The 20,488-nt window shown below is 44.1% G+C and overlaps 1 protein-coding gene and 1 long non-coding RNA gene across 2 annotated transcripts; one reads left to right on the top strand and one right to left on the bottom strand.

Moving 5' to 3' along the window:
- The first annotated feature begins 29 nt into the window (after window positions 1-29).
- LOC5572871 (DNA polymerase epsilon subunit 4) lies at window positions 30-2,768 on the top strand. Its single transcript, XM_001660581.2, has 2 exons — window positions 30-447; window positions 2,439-2,768. Exons 1-2 carry the CDS (start codon window positions 120-122, stop codon window positions 2,699-2,701), a joined length of 591 nt encoding a protein of 196 aa, XP_001660631.2. The 5' UTR covers window positions 30-119; the 3' UTR covers window positions 2,702-2,768.
- Window positions 2,769-4,860: 2,092 nt separating this feature from the next.
- LOC110675489 lies at window positions 4,861-5,949 on the bottom strand. Its single transcript, XR_002499533.1, has 3 exons — window positions 5,400-5,949; window positions 5,215-5,330; window positions 4,861-5,158 (listed from the first exon to the last, which is right to left on the bottom strand). It is a non-coding gene; the product is annotated as an uncharacterized LOC110675489 (long non-coding RNA).
- Between the last annotated feature and the right edge of the window lie 14,539 nt (window positions 5,950-20,488).

Here is a 20,488-nt window from a genome sequence, read left to right as displayed (position 1 = left end):
AATCAGTAACGCTTGTGACGTTCAGAATTTTGCTTTTCGAAAGGCGCGAAATTTAATAAACAAAACCAGTGTTCTGTGAGCTTGCGCCACGAGCGAACGATTAATCAAAAGATCATAAGATGGAAGTCAGCCAAAATTCCAATAAACCGGCAAATAATATTCGCGATTATATTGATTCGGAAGAAATCGACTTTGGTACGGAACCGCCCACACAACAAATCAATGTCGGAGAACCGACGAACGAATTGGTTGTTCGAGAGGAAGACTTCGCATCGGAGGATTTGAATGAAGTGCCTGAATCAGAACCGATCGCAGATGATAACATTGAAGAGCCCGAAGAGACTCCCATTGAAGAGCCAGAAGAGACGCCCATTGAAGAGCCAGAAGAATTGGCCGACTCGGAAGTGAACCAGGAACAACCAGCAGCTAGTAAATCAAGCAGAAAAGGTAACGTCAAAATTATGGTACCGTAATCCGGGGTTAAATTGATCACTGGGGCGAATCAGCCAATCAGGACTGAATGTTTCGTTGGCATCATAGACATTCCAGTTTATGTCTAATGATGATTTTAAACCACAGTATACTCTCCATAGCTCGATATTGAGGGGACCATTCTGTTAGTTATCGAATACTGCATTCAAAAATTTCAAAACGCCACCAACCTGCTCGTATTGTATGAATATTTTGATATTTTTGTATGAACTGTAACCACCTCTTCAGCGTTATGAAATTTGTGAATGGGCCCCTAGTAATTTATTCATCCATTCAACGTAAGCATGTTAGTAAAAAAAAAACTTTTGATCAGGTCAATCGTAACTATTATTATGGTTCTCCAACTCGAAATCGAGATACCGAGCTTTAATGGCATAAATCCATTTAATCTCGAAAAACGTGCTTATTAAGAAATAAATTGATTTTTAAAGTTTATTTTGCAATAAAATTAATTATACATACCTACACGAGTTGTAGAAATTTCTACAGCATTTTTATGTTTAGTAGATCATTCTAAAACCAGCTGTTATATAATAATCCGTTTCGCCCCAAGGCGTTTCCATTGTTAATCTTTAAACTACTTTAACGAAATAAAGGGGACGGAATTGTTGGTCTAATGGCTATCACTTTTGCTTCATTAGCATAGCATTAGCATTAGCATTGATGATCAATTCGTAGTTGCTACTCCTTGATTGACCAGAATAATCGAAGTTTCACAAGGAACCAACAGATGTAGCTTGGGAGTAGCATTCCATCTTCAATGTACACTTTCCGGAAATCCAAACATTATAAAGTCAGTATAGACGCCGGCCACGAGCGAGAGACCGAGATCATCTCTGCATCTCCATGGTTGTCGCGACACAATGTGAACGGCAGCACGGTACAACGGCAAAACGGCAAGCCCATCTAGGGACGTTCCGATATTGCGAAGTATTGATATTCGATTCGATACGATTATCTAATCGAAGTATCGATACCACCGATTTATTGTATCAAAATATCGATATTTCGCAATATCATTTGATATATTTGAAGGGTGCAGAATTCTTGTATCGCTTAGATACCGCGCGTTGAATTTTCTACGATTCTGAAAGAATTCTTTGAACACTAAATATTACCGGTATTTTAATCTATAGGGACATGATTTTTTTATATGATACATTATATATTGCAATTTTAGGGAAAACTTTCCGTTTTACGGTGCAACGAAAAGCTACCGCAGCTGTCACATCACTGATGATTTGCACTGGTGAATCATCAGTAGGCTTCAATGATACCTTGGATACCGTCTTGATGATCGTTGTTTGTTGTTTGTTACTATTTTTCATAGCATTAGGAATCATAGGAATGATTTCGAAGCCTGCGGTAGAACTTTGACAGCTGCGGTAGAACTCTGCGGCTACCGCAAACCGGAAATGTTGTTTAACAACCGTAATAACAACTGGTATGTGAACTGCTATCAAACATTTAAAAATTAATTGTATTAGGAGAAAACCCTACAATTGTTATAAATCTTGGTTTACGATATATCGGAAGGAAATATTGATATCACCGATATATTGAATAGGAAATATCCATATATCGGATAGCAAAATATCGATATATCGGAAGTATCGGAACGACTCTAAGCCCATCTTGATCTACACTCTACTTGTCAAATCCTTGTTGAATCTGATTGAGTCGACATTGATAAAAAAAATTGAAATGTCATTCAAGTCGGTATTGCCGCTTTGCCGTAATGCCGTTGCATTGTGTTTGACCCTTCACTCTTAAACAATTCGTTCATAGTAACTGCTACATAGCCAGTCTGCTAACCAAAGCAAATCTTTCTACAATAAAATTACATTATTCCCAATAGGATAATCAAAGTATTTTTGACAGACCGTTACTCGTTTATAATTTAGCAATTTTTTGTTTATAATTTAGCAATTTTTTTTTTATTCTAGAATCATCTGAACAACGATTGACACAACTTCCGCTGAGTAAAATAAAATCGATCATGAAGGCTGATCCCGATGTGCATATTGTGTCGGCGGAAGCGATTTTCCTGATGACCCGTGCAGCAGAGTTGTTTGTGCAGAATATGGCCAAGGAAGCGCATACTTATGCCGTGGCAGGCAAAAAGAAGACTATCGTCAGACGAGACGTGGACATGACTATAGAATCGGTGGATACCTTGATGTTCCTGGAGGGAATGATGAATGTGTGATTATGTTATTGTGTACATGTATTGATATTAATGTTTTTAAGTAAAAGTTACGGTCGACATAAGCTACTTTCTAGGCAATCGTTTCTTTGACCTGAAGAATTGTGTACAGCAATCAGTGGGTACACTATGACAAACATTTGACTAGGAATGGATCATTGACGATTACTCTTTGGCAGTTGTCGTATCAAATCAGCAGCGCCATGGTATATAGAATTAAATAGACGAAACTCGCTAAGACGGTCTTCATTTTCTGTCATTGGTTTTCTTATTTCGCTATATGTTTACATCAGCAGTTCAAACCCTCACATGAACGTCTAAGCAAAAAAAAAAATGCGTTTGCAGCACACCGAAGCAGCCTTTTGAGTGAAATTTCAGTCTTTTGTTTAAATTTACTAGCATATTTGGGAAAAACTGCACCGATGAATGAGATTTTTAAAAAGAAATTATTTCGGATACAATAGGGTAACGTATATAACTTGGACATGCATATAATTTGGACAGACTGGTCGTTCTATGCTCATATCCAATGAGATGGTTATTAATGAATGAACGGGAAATCATGTATTGCATTATAAATACATTAAGGGTATTCACTGCGTAAGTCATGCTAAACTGGTTATATGAAATGTTTCATGAACCTGCGTAAATTATCAATGAAATATTTTAGTATGTCAAAATCAATCGTAGAATGCTTCGGTAATGTCAGTGTGTCACTATGGGAATTCCAAACAAACACAAATATTATGTTACGGAAAAGGCTGAAAACCCAAAGTTCTACCATTCTACTGCAGAAAATTGTAAATATTTGAGATTAAAATAGAATATGCTGGGCAAATTTAAGTGTATACTTGCAAATAAAATCACATATTGACCATTCTACGTCTACGTGGTTTCCGTTTACGTTGGTCTCGTGTTTAGTAAAGGTAGTTGAACCGGGTACACGGGCCGTTTGGCGCCTTGTAGCGTGTCAGCCAGAAATAGCACCTATTTGGCTTTGTCATGTAGCTCCTGAGTGACCACAAACAATACACTGGCTCTCATTTATTGCTGTTTCTTAGGTTGGATTCAGGTTATTTGATCAAATAATGAATGCATAAACATCAGTTTTGAAAAAAATATCCTCCGGCGATAAAAAACGATTTGAGTTCAAACAACAAACCTTGGATAACTGTCTGACGTTTACAACGGATAACTAGATTGTATTTCTTTGATTTGACATTCTATAGAAGCAGAAAAGGAATATTTCATTTGAAATGTTTCATTGCTAAAGTTACGCAGGATTTCTTTTTACGCAAGTTTTAGTGAATACCCCTATTAAGCTACCTATCATCCCGCTTATCTCCGAACCTTATCGGAAGATCACCGACAATGGTGTATGTTCCATTACGAACCATATTCGAAATGGTACTACTGGCCTGAGAGAGACTCGCGAAGAGGAAAAATATCAACGTCATATGCAGCCCAGATTCCGCTGTCACGAAAAGTTAAATGCAGCCCATAATTTCTATGACTGAAAAAGTGAAAAGTATTGTATTCAAAATAAACTATTTTTAAAAAACTTAGTCAGCGGAGCAGTTTTTCCAAAGATGCTGATAAATCTAAACACAAGACTAGTTAATTATAATGTCTGCTACGTTTGCTGACATGAAATTTCACTCAAAATGCCGTTTTTGCTTCTGTGTGATGCAAACGCAATATTTTTTTGCTGAGATGGTCATGTGAGAGCTTGAACAGTTTGCGCAAAATTGATGTACACACTGAGTGGAATAAGAAAAAACTCAGCAATCGCAGAAAAAGAAGACCGTCTCCGCGAGTCTCGTCTCAGCTACTGGCCATAATTGAAACAACAGACAAACAGACGTAACACTTTTATTATTTTCATCGCACAGCAGAATAGCGCCCAATTCTAATATTTAATAGTTGGCCGACGGGCCACTCGTGGCGCTCGTATCGTTTTTGTTCGAGTTTGACGTTTGCTCACTACCGCCATCTAGTTCGCAGTTGGCCAAATGAAGTATCTTTAGCATTGGGCGTAAATGTTCACGTGACTATGTTCTAAATTGATGATTGTTCTAGCTGTTACGTCTGTTTGTCTGTGGGTGAACCTTGGGGTGAACCATTCCTGGATAATTTTTCAACTTTAACGAATAATGTTTTGTGAGATCCGACCATATCAACAACGGGCTATTAATAATGTTTACCGTTTGAGAATGGGTTTTTTCTCAAACAAAATTCGAAAGACGACCATAATGAGAGTTTACCACATACGGTTGGTAATTGCATTACTAGAAATTGAAAAAAATGGTTGGGGTGTAGTTACACCATAGCATGGTACTGCATAGCGTATGGTTCTCGTTGATTTTGTTATTCTTTCATTATGTATTTTAAATATCTTATTCCTTTCATTTTTCAATTAATGCATAATTTATTTGACAAAATTGTTCCTTCCGACATAATCTGCAATAACAGCAAGAGATGTAATTTATTGTAAATCAGTAATGAATCCAACTTACCCTCGCTTTGGGTTTTCTCAATAAAATCCACTGGAATACTCGGCCCTCCAGTTGTTAGAGTGAATGTGATAGACACGAGAATCGAATAACGTTGGCAGTTGTTGGAAATTTTTCTCCTAGAAGCAAATTAAGACAACAACAAAATGTTCGTCTAGAAGACTGAATGAAAAACAATAAATACTTACCGTCACCCAGTTCGATTCCTATGTAATGATTTTGCACAACGTTTTCAACCATCCAGATACGAGATGAGAAAATATTTTATAATTAAATTCCGCATACAAGTTATCTCCAGAAATATTGCGATTTTTTCACCACTTAGACTTTAGTGATCTTAATTTCGTCTTTCTCAGATTTCGCCTTCAATTTCGCTGCCCCTTTTCGATCACCGCCGCCCATGCAATTACCCTGATGTTCATGACAGTTTTCTTCGGCCGGCTCAGTGTTTACCATTTTCTCTTTGTTCTCGACTCACCAGCTGATCCTGTTTACACAACAAAACCAGCTGGCCTTCCGATGTTTACAGTCATCGTCATTGTTCTCAAGCTTCAGCTGGTCATATTTTCGTGTCAAACCCAGCTGGTAGTGATTGAAATCAAGGATGAAAGGTGAATGAAAGGTTGGTGAAAGGTTGGTGTTTAGAAATGTACCATCAGTACATTATTGGCGGCATCTAAAATTCGTCATGAAAGTCTAATTGTTCGCGCGTCAATGAAACTCGGTTTTCGGACACGTAATAATAATTTCGCGACGGTTTCCACTGAAAAAACTACACTTTATTCACGCGAACAGAAACTACTACTTTTTATTAAAAACGGACGAGGTGTACTTCTCGCGGTGGTATATTTACTTCTGCCTATATAAACCAATTATCGCTCTTTGCAGACCAGCTGATCTACGACCGAGAAGCGATCGTGATAGCAGATACTTTCACACACTACGGTACCTACGATCATATCGTTTCGCAGAACGAAACGGACCAAGAACGCACATGCGATAAAGTAGGATAACAAGTGATACCGTAGTGTGGAACTTATTTGGTCACTCACTTTTTCACCCTTTCTGTCCTGCTTAACCATACGCCGGCCGCCTTGAAATAAACAATTTCAAAACCTCCTACTCTAGCTCACAATTGTTTTCAAACTTATCTCAGGTAGTAATTTGATTTCAATTTTGTCTTATATACTAGTATCTTACTGCTACTGTTACCGATGCTGACGATGAAGTTGACCCATATACGATATAACTGCGATGACGATGATAACAACGGGCTGACCTTGGCCTACATACCGATGGACTTGCTGCCATCAGCCGATTGTACATCAGTTAGGGATCGATCGAACGTTGTTGTTGTTTATTGCCTCGGTTGGAAGGAAAGATGATGTAGTTTCGTGCAGAAATTTTGTGTAAAACCGGAACAACTTACCTGGCAGACTACTTTCTGCGCTTGAATTAGTTCCTGATATTGAGTAGCTGTCTGCCAGGGCTTATCGGTTGTCGATGATGACTTTCGGAAATGCATTCAGGACTGCAACCATAACTTTTTGTTGGTGCTGGATTGCGGACTGTAGTTTTCTGGTGATAATGATGGAAATGATGAATTGCAGGCCTCCACGCGACTTCGATCTCGGCGACTTGTGACGACTACTTCTGAGCCAATGATGATCAGTGTTGCTGCTTGGACCACGATGATGAACTATGCTTCGTATGCTGATTACGATTCTGTTGAAGCAACGACTCTTGATGGTGACGAATTGGATGATACGATGACTGGATTGACGATTGAAGACTCTCTGGACTCTTGGTGATGACGATTTGGACGAAACTTGACGACGCTTCCGTAAACTTCGACTACTTGACTGACTTTTGAAGTTTGGCTACTGGACGACTTCAACTTGATGATGATGGACGGATGATTTGGTGTGAACGGATGCTGAGGCAATCCGTGTCCCGTGTAACGTTGGTGGTCTCTGAATAAAATGAGAGGGTGCTTTTTGAAATGTAATGCTGGAAAAGAAAACGACTTGCCTGAACGGAGGCCCTTGGGCCTCCGGTGGACGCCCGCGCGGCGTCGACGGTCCCTTTGACTGACGATGATAGTTTCATTTTGCCCTGTTGCTCGATGACGTTGATACTCTTCGGTATTGATGCTCTCCGTGGCGGTTACGTTTCTGGATCCTTGATACTGTGACAATCCATAGGTTGGCCATACCCGTGGGCAATCATAGCTTGAACCCAGGAGGTTGAATTGCGCACTTCTTCCTCTGAATGCGACGGCAGACTCGTACCTCGGAGGATCAAACGTGGTTTGAAGCTTTAGTTTCAGGACAAAACTGAATACCACCAATACTTTATCTAGCCATATGCTAGACTGACTAGACGGACTGGATGCAACGATGCACATGCAACTTCCACCAACGAACACGACACATATTACCTCAATATCGGTAGTTTTAACGCGGGACGACTCATAAATTGTATTTGAGTGTCTGCAGCTTTGGTTAAACCAAAACGGAAGGAGGTTTGTCTGGAGAAATATGAGAGGATTACTTTTTCGAAAGTTTAACAAATACATAACTTAACTGGGGTTGCGGAGGCCTTTCGACCCCCGCCGTTGGAGGAGTCCTAGTTCTCCCCTTCAGCAGACGAAAGATTGTCTCTTATCGGCAGCACACAGATCTTGGAGATCGCTCGCTGGAAACTGCCGTCTTTGGTCCGAACGGTGACAACTCTGATGTTGCCGTCAGAACCTGGGTGAACCTCTGTCACCCGTGCCAACTGCCACTTCAGTGGTGGCAAATTCTCCTCCTTTATGACAACCATAGTGCCAACGCCTATGTTGTCCCTCTGTCGCGTCCATTTCGTCCGATTGTGGAGGTTGGACAGATACTGCTCCGACCATTTCTTCCACAACCTCTGGTTGAAGTCCAACATCTTTTGCCAAGCCGAAAGTCTGTTTTCCGGAACTTCGCCAAGATCAGGTCCCGGAATGGCCGTCAGCGGCCGGTGGATCAAAAAATGTCCAGGGGTGAGGGCCTCAAAATCGTCCGGATCGTTGCTGATTGGGGTCAGCGGTCTGGAATTCAGGATTGACTCTGCTTGAGCCAGCACCGTGAGCATGTTGTCGTATTCCAGACTGCGCGTGCCAATTGTTCGTTTGAACAGGGTCTTGAACGATTTCACCGCTGATTCCCACAGTCCACCGAAGTTCGGTGAGCGGGCTGGAATGAACCGGAACTCGATTCTGTCTTCGATCGTCTGTCGTAGAACTGCTTCGGTGAATTGCTGACTTGCGAAAAGCTGCGCAAGCTCATCCAGCTTTCGTCGCGCGCCGACGAAGTTTGTCGCGTTATCGCACATTATCAGCGACGGTTTACCGCGGCGTGCGGTGAAGCGTTGCAATGTCGCTAAGAATGCCTGCGTCGACAGATCTGTTGCTAGCTCCAAATGCACAGCTTTGGTAACTAGGCACACGTATACTGCCACGAAGCACTTGACCGGACGAGCTCGGCGCTGCGGATAGACCACGTAAAACGGTCCGCAGTAGTCGACTCCTACCTTCTGGAACGGGAAGCATGGCCTGACTCTTTCGGGGGGTAGATCAGCCATCAGTTGCTCATGGATCTTGGGTTTCACACGAAAGCACTGGACACATTCGTGGACAACCTGTCTTGCGAGATTTCTGACGCTCGTTGGCCAAAACTGCTCTCGAACTGCCGATACCATCTGTTACTGACCGGCGTGGAGATATTTGCGATGGTATTTTTTTTTTTTTTACTTAAGCGTTTATTTAACAGGCTCAAGCGCCACTAGGCATAACGGAGCCGAATTCAATTGATTTTTTTTTACAAATTCATAATTGCTTCTTAATAATCTATATTAGTTTTGGGGAACCGTAAAACTCGCGGTTTGGCCGAGGTTAAGGATAACAAAAAAATGAAGGAGAGGATAGGGTTAAGGTTTACATGTTGACGTTCAGCGTGGTAGTGAGTATCGTTGTTGCTGCAGGTCAACCGTAGAGAGGACATGACGACAACCTGTAACGGTACAAACAAACGTATTTCGAGGGGACAAGGTGGACAAACGAAACCAAAAAGTGGACTATGTGGACAGCGAGAATGGGAAATCAAACAATGACATCATTTTGCTTCAAAAATTTGTAAATAAGCATCATGTAATCGAAATCCAGCCTACCTAGAACATCTCTAATGTCTTCCTTATCTGGTTTCCCTCGGGCCCTGAGGGATTCACATAAATCGGATCTGTCAATGCCGTATTCGGAACAGTACCACACCACGTGATTGATGTCTCTGTATCCTGCACCACAACCGCAACGGTTACTGTCTGAGAGCCCTATTCGATAGAGGTGCGATCCCAAAGAGTAGTGGTTGGACATCAGCCGACACATTACCTTGATAAAGTCTCGACTCATGTCTAACCCTTTATACCACGGCTTCCTGGACACCCGAGGGAGAATGGAATGCAACCACCTACCCAAGTCACCATTGTCCCATTTTTGTTGCCAACTGAGCAGGGTTTGCTGACGAGCAATAGCGAAAAATTCATTGAAGGCGATTTGACGGTCATAAATATCGCCTTCCATAGCGCCCACCTTGGCGAGTGAGTCTGCTTTCTCATTGCCCGGTATCGAGCAATGTGAAGGGACCCATACCAAGGTGATGGTGTGATTCGATAAAGCACTCAGTGAAGATCGTATTTCGCGAAGGAAATACGAGGAGTGCTTTACCGGCCTCATTGAACGTATAGCCTCAATGGAGCTGAGGCTATCCGTAAAAATGAAATATCGATCAGAGGGAAGAGAGGCTATTCGCTCTAATGCATAGTGTATAGCCGCTAATTCTGCGACGTATACCGAGCAAGGGTTTTGAAGTTTGTGTGCGGCACTATGAAATTCGTTATAAACACCAAATCCAGTGGAATCATTTGTTTTTGACCCATCAGTGTAAAACGTTCTGTCGCTGCTGACATGACCGAATTTGTTTGCAAAAATTAGTGGAATATACTCCGATCGGAGATGATCTGGAATTCCATGGATTTCCTGCTTCATGGACAGATCAAAACCTACAGTAGAACTGGAGAAGTCTGGGAAGCAACTACGATTTGGAGCATTCAATGAAGGGTTAACCTCCAGACTCATGTACCAGTAGTACAGTGTCATAAATTTTGTTTGAGGATTTCGTTCGATTAGCTTTTCAAAATTTCCAATCACCAATGGATTTAACACCTCACATCGAATGAGGTAGCGTAGCGATAATTCCGCGAAACGATCTGATAAAGGCAGTACTCCTGCTAAAACTTCTAAACTCATCGTATGAGTTGAGGACATGCATCCTAGCGCGATCCGAAGACAACGATACTGGATACGTTCCAGCTTCAGGATGTGTGTTTTCGCGGCGGATTGAAAACAGAAGCTACCGTATTCGAGGACCGACAGAATCGTTGTTCGATATAGCTTTATCAGATCTTCCGGGTGGGCTCCCCACCATGTTCCAGTGAGGGTACGCATGAAGTTGATTCGTTGCTGGCATTTCTGATACAAATATTTGATGTGCTTTCCCCAGGTGCATTTGGAGTCGAACCAGACCCCTAGATACATGTGTGAAATACCCTGAGCAAGCTCCTTACCCATGAGTTGAAGCTCTACCTTTGCAGGATCACGCTTCTTAGAAAAGACAACCAACTCAGTTTTCTCCGGAGAGAATTCGATACCCAGCTTCAAGGCCCAAGTAGACAAATTGTCTAGAGTATCTTGCAGTGGTCTTTGCAAATCATCCGCCCCTGGTCCTGTTACAGAAACAATTTTGCGATGGTAGTGGACTACGACGATTTTGGTGAAGGGATGCCGGTGGTCGAGAATGTAAGGATGCTTCCTACTATCTGCCACTGCCGCGTTTTTCAACCGGCCGCAAACGCACAATACACCCCCGACGAGTTGGGGATTAAGCGCCGATATTCTTGACGAATCCTGTACCTGACCGTGTTTGGCAAGGTCTGAGAACTCTTGCGGGAAACTTTCCCGCTGAGACAGCTTTACCAGCTCCCTAATCGCGTCTTCATATTCCTGGAAAGTGACGCTGCCTACTTTCTTACAGGATCGGTTCGCAGGTGACGAATTCCAGTTGAATCGTCGGATGTAAACGGTCAGTCGAACTAGATCTACTAGCGACGAGCGAAGTTCGAATATCTCACTTGGGGAAACAGCTGGGAGGGCCGCGACGATGGACTTTTCCTCCAGGTCTGCCTTAGCGAACTCGCTCTCGTTGATTTGCGCCGAACTGGGCCAGTAATGCTCGTCCGACATCAACCATTTCGGCCCGTGAAACCAACGAGACTCGTATTGAAGCTGCGCTGGACTCATGCCTCGAGAAATGATATCCGCAGGGTTGTCTTCACCGGCGACGTGATTCCATACACTACCCTTTGTTATGTGCTGGATTTCGGAGACGCGATTTGCCACGAACTGCTTCCACCTCGAAGGCGACGATGAAAGCCAGCATACGACGATGGTCGAGTCGGTCCAGAAACGACATTTGGTGGCAACGGTGATGTTCTTGGCGACTTTCTCGTACAAGTGTGCTAGAAGTAGTGCCGACGACAACTCTAGCCGAGGGATGGACAGCAACTTCTTGTTTTTCTTCAAATGCTCGAGCGGAGCTACTCGTGATTTGGAGGTTAGCAGGTGAACCATTACACTCCCATCTGCAGCTACGGCGCGGACGTACACGCATGCGCCATACGCCTTGTTCGACGCGTCGCAGAAGCCGTGGAGTTCTACCGCTTCGGTACTGCGACTCGTTCCAACCCATCGGGGAACAGCGATTCCGTCTAAGCCGGTCAAATTCCGTCTATATTCACGCCACTGGTCTTCTAACTGCGGGCTGAGCGGTTCGTCCCACTCGCAGTCGTGCTTCCAGAGGTCCTGCAGGAAGATCTTCGCTTGGATGATAACTGGACCTACCAGTCCTAACGGATCGAATAAACGAGACGCATCCGAAAGTACACAACGCTTCGTTATTGCTGTGGACTCATTCCACGCTGGCGAACTGAATCGGAAGCAATCCGTGCTAGGCTCCCAGGTTAAACCTAACGTTTTGACTGCGGCACTCGATGAATCCAGTTCTAGAATCGATCGTTCGTCTCTCAAACCCTCCGGCACCGCTGACAGCAATTCTTTGCTGTTAGAATTCCACTTTCGCAAGGAGAATCCTGCCGATTGGAGCAGATCATTCATCTGACTGACAAGGCGCTTCCCTTCTTCGATGTTGTCTACGCCAGACAGCATGTCATCGACGTAAAAGTCCTTCTTGAGGACCTTAGCAGCAGCAGGATGCGACTCTTCACCTTCCTCTGACAGACGCTGCAGACACTTCGTGGCTAAGTAGGGGGCAGACGCTGTACCGTAGGTGACTGTGGTGAGTGCGAAAGTACGGATTGATTCCGAGGGGCTGTCTCTCCAAACGATTCTTTGCAGCTGCTGGTCTGCTGCATGCATGAGTACCATACGGTACATTTTTGCGACGTCTCCTACGAGGGCAAATCGGTGGGTACGGAATCGTAGTGTGATGTCCACTATCATGTCCTGAACGACGGGGCCTACCATTAGGGCATCATTCAACGAAACCCCGGTGGACGTTTTGCAGGATGCATCGAATACGACACGCAGCTTCGTCGTCGTGCTGTCGGGCTTCAGAACAGCGTGATGAGGCAAGTAATACGACGGGGCGCTCGTGCCTTCTTCGGAAACCTCTCTCATATGGCCCATAGCCAGATATTCGCGCATGAACTCTGCGTACTGCTTCTTCAGTTCCGGATTCATGGCGAATCGTCGCTCTACCCCCAGGAAACGCTTGATTGCTGTCGATCGAGAATCGCCTAGCTGCTGGATCAACCTTTCTTTCTTCGGCAGCGTGACCACGTACCTCCCTTCGTCGTTTCTGTATGTCGTCCTGTCGAAGAACTCCTCACATGCTGATTCCTCGACGGATAGCGTGCTGGTTGACTGGCAAGTCTCTACTTCCCAGAACCGCGAAAGCTGATCTTGAATTTCCGCCGTTGAGCAGACGTGAACAAGGGAGTACGATGCCGCTGGACCCTCGGGAATACGACCGGAAACAATCCATCCGAATACGGTGTCTTGAAGAGTTGGGCCGTCGTCGGTTGCTCTCCTTCTTTCCTCCTTCAGCAGCTCCATGTAATATTCTGCTCCGATGATGACGTCTATCGGTCCCATCTCGAAGAAATTGGGATCCGCAAGAAGCGTTGAATTCGGAAGATTCCACGCAGCGGTATTGATACTGACGGTAGGCAGCGACACGGTCAGCTTCGGCAGCACATGGAAAGACATCTCTTCGGCGAATGACGAAATATTCGGCGATCTCGGACCCACTACGGCAGTGACCAGCCTTGTTGACACTGCTTGCGACGATCCAATGCCTTGAATCGACAGATAGACTGGCGTTTCGTCTAGCTTGAGCTTGCTAGCGAAACTCTTTGTCATGAGACAATGTTGCGAACATGAGTCCAGCAGTGCTCGTGCTGGAACGGACTTGCCGTAGCGATCTCGAATGCTGACTAGCGCGGTCGAAAGAATGATGTTTTGTGTCGGTGTAATTGGGAGAGCTACATGTGTTTGGCTTGTGGTGGCGTGTTCTGTGGCTGGCTGAGTGTGTGAGTCTTGAGTGTTGGCAGTGTTAGCGGTCCGAGTCTGTTGGTTCGGTGTTGGCGGCTTGGATTGTGGCTGTCTAGATTGTTGGTTGACTGTCGGGGATCTTGACTGCGTGGGTGGAACGGAGGATCTAGACTGTTCAGTGTGCAGCAGTGTGTGATGCTTCTGATGACACTGTCGACACGCCCCTTTCTCGCAGGTTCTGGCGAAATGACCCGGATACAAACAATTCCGACAGAGCTTGTTCCTGTTTGCAGCCTCAATCCTCACTGGAATACTCATACGCTGGAATTTCACGCACTGAAACACGGAATGACGCGGCTCACTGCAGAAATGGCACTTCGGGGCGAACTTGAATGAAGTATGGCACACCGCTGGACGAAACTGCATGGAACTCGTAGCCTTCGATGGAGCAATTGATTGCAGGACGGAGCAATGACCCTTCAAAAACTCCATCAGTGCCGAATACTTCGCTACGTCCTTGCTGTTGTGATGGGTTTCCCAGTGGCGTAGGGTTGCCATGTCCAATCTGGAACACACCATGTAAGCCAGAATGGTGCTCCAGTCTGATGGTTTCTCCCCGATCTTCTCCAACATCTGCAGGTTCTTCTCGAAGTCGCCTATCAACTGGTTGAGCCCCTCGTAGCTTTCCTTCTTGAGCGCTTCCACGGTAAAAAGTGCGTCGAGATGCGCTTTGACGATTAACTTCTTGTTCTCGTAGCGACTTTCCAACGCCTTCCATGCCACCGTGTAATTGGCTGCAGATAAATCAATGGAATTAATTTCCTGCAGCGCATCACCGGACTGTTGAGTGTAATGTCCAATTCGAGCGCCCCTCGTATCGAGACAACTTTTATGTTTGATAGATACACCACGTTCATGTGTGTGTTGTCGATTATTGATGTTTATGTTATGTTGAGAATGTAAATAAAGGAATCATTCGTTCGTGTACAGTTGGAAAGTACGCCGGTGTTTTATTTCTTCTCCGGTCCGCGAATTGCTTCTCGTCCGTCGTTTGTTGTTGTCCGCTGTGTGGTGCCTCTAACAGGTAATGGGTCCAGGTATGGACGAGAAGGTGAAAATTGCCGCGTTTGATGGTTCCGGCTTCCACAACTGGAAGTTCCGGATGGAGACCATCCTCGATACGTTCGATCTGCTGGATTGTGTGAACCGGGAAATTGCTGAGATCGAAGAATTGCGAGTGATGGCTGGTGATACTGCGGTAGTGAAATCCGAGAAGAAAAGTAAAATGGTCGAACGAAGTGCCGCGGAAAAGAAGTGTAAGGCAATGATCATTTCAGCCATTGCGGACAGTCAACTCGAACTGGTCAAAGATTGTGCGACCCCGAAGCGAATTTGGGATACGCTGAGGGCTGTATTTGAGCGTCGCGGTGTTGCCGGGCAATTGTTCGTCAGAAAGCAGCTACTCACATTGAAGTATGTGGAGGGAGCTGGTGTTAGTTTGCCGGAACACTTATTGCAGTTTGACCGTTTAATTCGGGAGTTGAAGGAAAGTGGCGCGGCAGTTGAGGACTCCGATGCAATTTGCCATTTATTATTAACATTGCCTTCGTCGTTTGATTCGGTTGTTACCGCGATCGAGACGCTTCCCGGTGGTGTAACGATGAGCTTTGTGAAGAAGCGATTACTCGATGTTGACTTGAAGAAGAAGCAGTTGGCCACTGATGATGGCAATGAGAATGTTGCCATGACGAGTAGGCATGTGTGGAGGAAAATAACATGTTTCCGATGTGGAAAAGTGGGACACAAACAAGCCAGTTGCCGTGTATCAGTGGTTCCCGAATCAAGTGGTAACGGAAGAGTGAAATATGGAAACAGAAAAACTGACGTAGTTGTTGAAGATGAGCGTGGATCGGACCGTGCAGATATTTGTTTCATGGCATCGAAAGAAGAAGAACTAGTTAACATGCAGTGGTTCCTGGATTCTGGAGCGACGGACCACATGGTAAAGGACTCTAGTTACTTCAGTGAAATGCGAAGTTTGAAGAAACCGGTTGAAGTTGTAGTGGCAAATGGAGCAAAGTTGACTGCTAAATACTGTGGTGATGTAGTTTTGTATCCAACTGTTGGGAGCAAAAGGAGGAAATGCATTGCGAAAGATGTTTTGTACCTCCCTGGCCTGAGCTGCAACCTTTTTTCGGTGAATAGAGTGACGAGATCTGGTTTGCAGGTTAGATTCGTTGAGAATCGAGCGGAGATTGTGGAGAACGATACAGTGATTGCAGTTGCTCCCTATTCAGGCAGACTGTATGGGTTGAATGCGCTGTGTGAGAGCAAGCAACGTAGCTAATTGATGAGCAGTGTCGGCTGGCAGGAAGGCTATAGTGGATCACAAGATATGTAGATGATGCTAACTGTGAAAGGCACTGAGGAACATGATGAGATTTCCTGTAAGAAGAACTGAACGAGCGATTTGGAGAGAAAAAGATGTATGAAGAATTAAGTTTCGATCTGTGTTTGATGGAAAAAGATGTGTTTGTACAAGTTGAAGAATGTAATGAACTTTTGTTGTTAAAAGTTGTCGATGTGTGCAAAGTGTTTTTTGGATGACTATTTTTAAGATGGATCTGTGATAATAACTGTGATACTCGGTTGTCGACTTGAGGGGGAGTGTTGAGTGTAATGTCCAATTCGAGCGCCCCTCGTATCGAGACAACTTTTATGTTTGATAGATACACCACGTTCATGTGTGTGTTGTCGATTATTGATGTTTATGTTATGTTGAGAATGTAAATAAAGGAATCATTCGTTCGTGTACAGTTGGAAAGTACGCCGGTGTTTTATTTCTTCTCCGGTCCGCGAATTGCTTCTCGTCCGTCGTTTGTTGTTGTCCGCTGTGTGGTGCCTCTAACACGGACAACGATGACCTCAAATAGGTGAACTTGTCCACATCGGAGAGTAGAGTGTTGTCGTGGATTAGACTCCGGAAGCTGTCACGGTATGGCACCCATTCGTGAATCTTTCCACCAAACGACGGCAGCTTTATTTCGGGAAGTTTCACCTTCGCAAATTGAGTCACCGCTTGCGTTTCGGCTGCTTGAAGCGTGGAATTACTCGAAGCGCTGGTCCCAAGCGATTGGAACGCCATCAGCTCTGCCTTCAGCGAATAATAGCTGTCCTCGAAATCTTGGCGAACCTTATCATTCTCCTGCATTAGCGTTTCCTCGTCGCCATCGCCATCCTCCAAAGCGTCCTCTAAAAGCAGCTCGATCTTCATTCGCACCTCCACGAATTGGCTGTAGATCTTCTCCAGTGCCTCCAAGCGAACGTTCACCTGTCGTACATCTCGCTTGACGTCGAAACTCTTCACGAAATTAACGATTCCTTCGAGCGACTTCCGCAGCTGATGCTCCAGCTTATTCAATGAACGGAGATCTGGCATTTCAACTCACTTCACTGGCACTCCCACCACCGATTAAACAGCAAGCTGCTCAATCGAAAAATACAAAGTCACTCCACAGCACAGTTGAAGAAATTTGCACCACTCCACTACACTGCACTTGCACTTGATGCGATCGACTCGACGAACCACCCAACGCGACCCGGAGCGACAGACTTACAACCCAAATTCGACAGCAGCAGGGGGACCAACCAGGAAAAACAGCAAACCGACAAATTCCAGCGAAACCGAGACCAAACAAGACTTTGTTGGGCGGACACCAGGGCTACTGCTCTTAAAATGAAGATGGACTCACATGCATTTATGAATCATTTATTTCCAGCACAACCACAGAGTTTGGGAACGGCGCTTCATGCAATACGAAACTCGGTTTTCGGACACGTAATAATAATTTCGCGACGGTTTCCACTGAAAAAACTACACTTTATTCACGCGAACAGAAACTACTACTTTTTATTAAAAAAGGACGAGGTGTACTTCTCGCGGCGGTATATTTACTTCTGCCTATATAAATCAATTATCGCTCTTTGCAGACCAGCTGATCTACGACCGAGAAGCGATCGTGATAGCAGATACTTTCACACACTACGGTACCTACGATCATATCGTTTCGCAGAACGAAACGGACCAAGAACGCACATGCGATAAAGTAGGATAACAAGTGATACCGTAGTGTGGAACTTATTTGGTCACTCACTTTTTCACCCTTTCTGTCCTGCTTAACCACTAATCATTCGTATACAATAAACACCCTTCAAACTTTTTTGGCCAAGAAATTACTTTTCAAGCAGCGAATCGAGCAATGAAAAGTGCTGCACGTTTTGTGACAACGGTATTGTAACACACCATTCACCTTTCATCCTTGATTTCAATCACTACCAGCTGGGTTTGACACGAAAATATGACCAGCTGAAGCTTGAGAACAATGACGATGACTGTAAACATCGGAAGGCCAGCTGGTTTTGTTGTGTAAACAGGATCAGCTGGTGAGTCGAGAACAAAGAGAAAATGGTAACCACTGAGCCGGCCGAAGAAAACTGTCATAAACATCAGCGTAATTGCATGGGCGGCGGTGATCGAAAAGGAGCAGCGAAATTGAAGGCGAAATCTGAGAAAGACGAAATTAAGATCACTAAAGTCTAAGTGGTGAAAAAAATCGCAATATTTGGGCTGCATATATTGTGCTCTGCAAGATAAATCCACGTAATGCGAATATTTGAAAATGTCGATATACCATCGCAGTGATCATGAAAATCACCAAATGTTTCAGATTGAGCAAATATGAAACATTTGCGTCCTTGAAGAACGAAAAAATCCAAGCCTACTTGAATGACGTTGCGTTTGAATTGCGCGCATATCTTCTGCGCGTCACCACCGCCGCTAGATGTGGATTTAAAATGAGCGCCGCAATAACGTTGAATATTTTCCTTTTCGCGAGTCCTTTTGTCATGTGCATAGTACCCAATACGTCTAAACTAGTTGGGCATTATAAACCATATAGCTATCTAAGGGCAATGCTTATTAAAATGAGCCTTGAAAATGAGAATTTTAACGGCAAAAATGAAACATTTCGAGCGAAATATTTCCCATACAAAGTAGAGTCACAGACAAACAGACGTCACACTCTAATCGATGTCGATTGACCACCTTTTTAACGATCAATCGGCATATATGGTTTTTTATCGACCAGCCGCAACGCTCGTATCGTTTTTGTACATGTACGGGCGTACATGTTCTCGTGACTATGATTTTAATCACCTTTTGTTCTAAGTGTTACGTCTGTTTGTCTGTTGTAGAGTGTTCGCTATTTAAAACTGTCTGTACACTGAAGTGAATTTTATTGTAGAAACTACTGAATCCATGGTAAAATTAAGAACTGCACCAACGATTTTCAACCGACTACATTATTCTGTTAACTCTACCAAAACATAGTCAACATCACTACACAAGAAAATTTATTCTGTTGATTTAACCAGAGTTGTAGTATTTTTGACTAGAAACATTCTTGATTCAAGAAGTTTAGCATCATACTTTTGACCACACTGTGTTGTACGGTGGGTGTCACGGATTGAAATACAATGCTTTGTAGTGGATGCTACTATGGACATAGTCAAATTTACTGCACTGCTCAGTGATTTGCACCAGATTATAGTAAACTTAACAGATTTTTGTAGACGATTGAAAATCGTTGGTGCAGTTCTTAATTCTACCATGGAGTCGGTAGATTATACAACAAAATTTGTTTGCGTGTAATACGAATAAATATTGTCGCACCGCCATTAAACTGGGCAACCAATAACTCACTCGCGGCGTTCGGAAACCGGATTTTTAGCGTGGCGATGAGTTCTTACGATTTTTATGAATACAGCGCACTATTCAGATATTAGTCGCGACGCTCGAGGAAGGAACCAAAAATAAAAAAAGTGTTTGTCGTAATTTCTAACGGATCCATTATAATATTATCAGTTGACAATCGCCCTTCGTGCGCGAAAGACGTGTTTCACGTAGCTCAGACCTGTCGCGGTAACTTTTGCAAAAACAAGATGTCTTTGTACAGGAAGAACACTCTTGTAGTGGACTTCAGTGTTCTGCCGAAGCGTCCCTCAACGGATCAGGTGGAGGCGTTCCTCCGGGATTTCGTGAAAATCGATATGTCCGACGTTAGGAACCTCCAACTGCATACTCTAAAAAATTGTGAGTTTATAGAAATGCACAATGCAGGATTACCCAACCGTCTGGCAAAAGAGCACCATCTTCGACACTCGTTTGGACGCAACGGTGTGTTCTACTACATCCCCATCTACGTGGACGGTCCTACTACCACAATAAGGATCCACGACTTATCGCCGCAGCTGTCCAACACCACCATCTCCGATCACTTACAACAATACGGCAAAGTCATCTCCATCAGCAACGAAGTTTGGAAAAATTATTTTGCTGGTGTGCCGAACGGGGTGCGAGTTGTACGCATGCGAATGGAGAAGACAGTGCCTTCATACATCACGATTGACAATCAATCTTCTCTCGTTACCTACCCGAAGGGCGAGAAAACTGCAAACGAGAATAAAGCTGGCCGAAAACAACACCCAGAACAAACATCCACCTCTGTTACCAATATCGATCAAGTGAACAACGATGACCAACCAACAACACCGCACGAGACTGAC

The sequence above is a fragment of the Aedes aegypti genome, chromosome 2, assembly GCF_002204515.2.
Source record: "Aedes aegypti strain LVP_AGWG chromosome 2, AaegL5.0 Primary Assembly, whole genome shotgun sequence".
Lineage (NCBI taxonomy): Eukaryota > Metazoa > Arthropoda > Insecta > Diptera > Culicidae > Aedes > Aedes aegypti.
The sequence above is the reverse complement of the archived record's forward strand: the minus strand, read 5'-3'. Positions and strand labels throughout refer to the sequence as shown.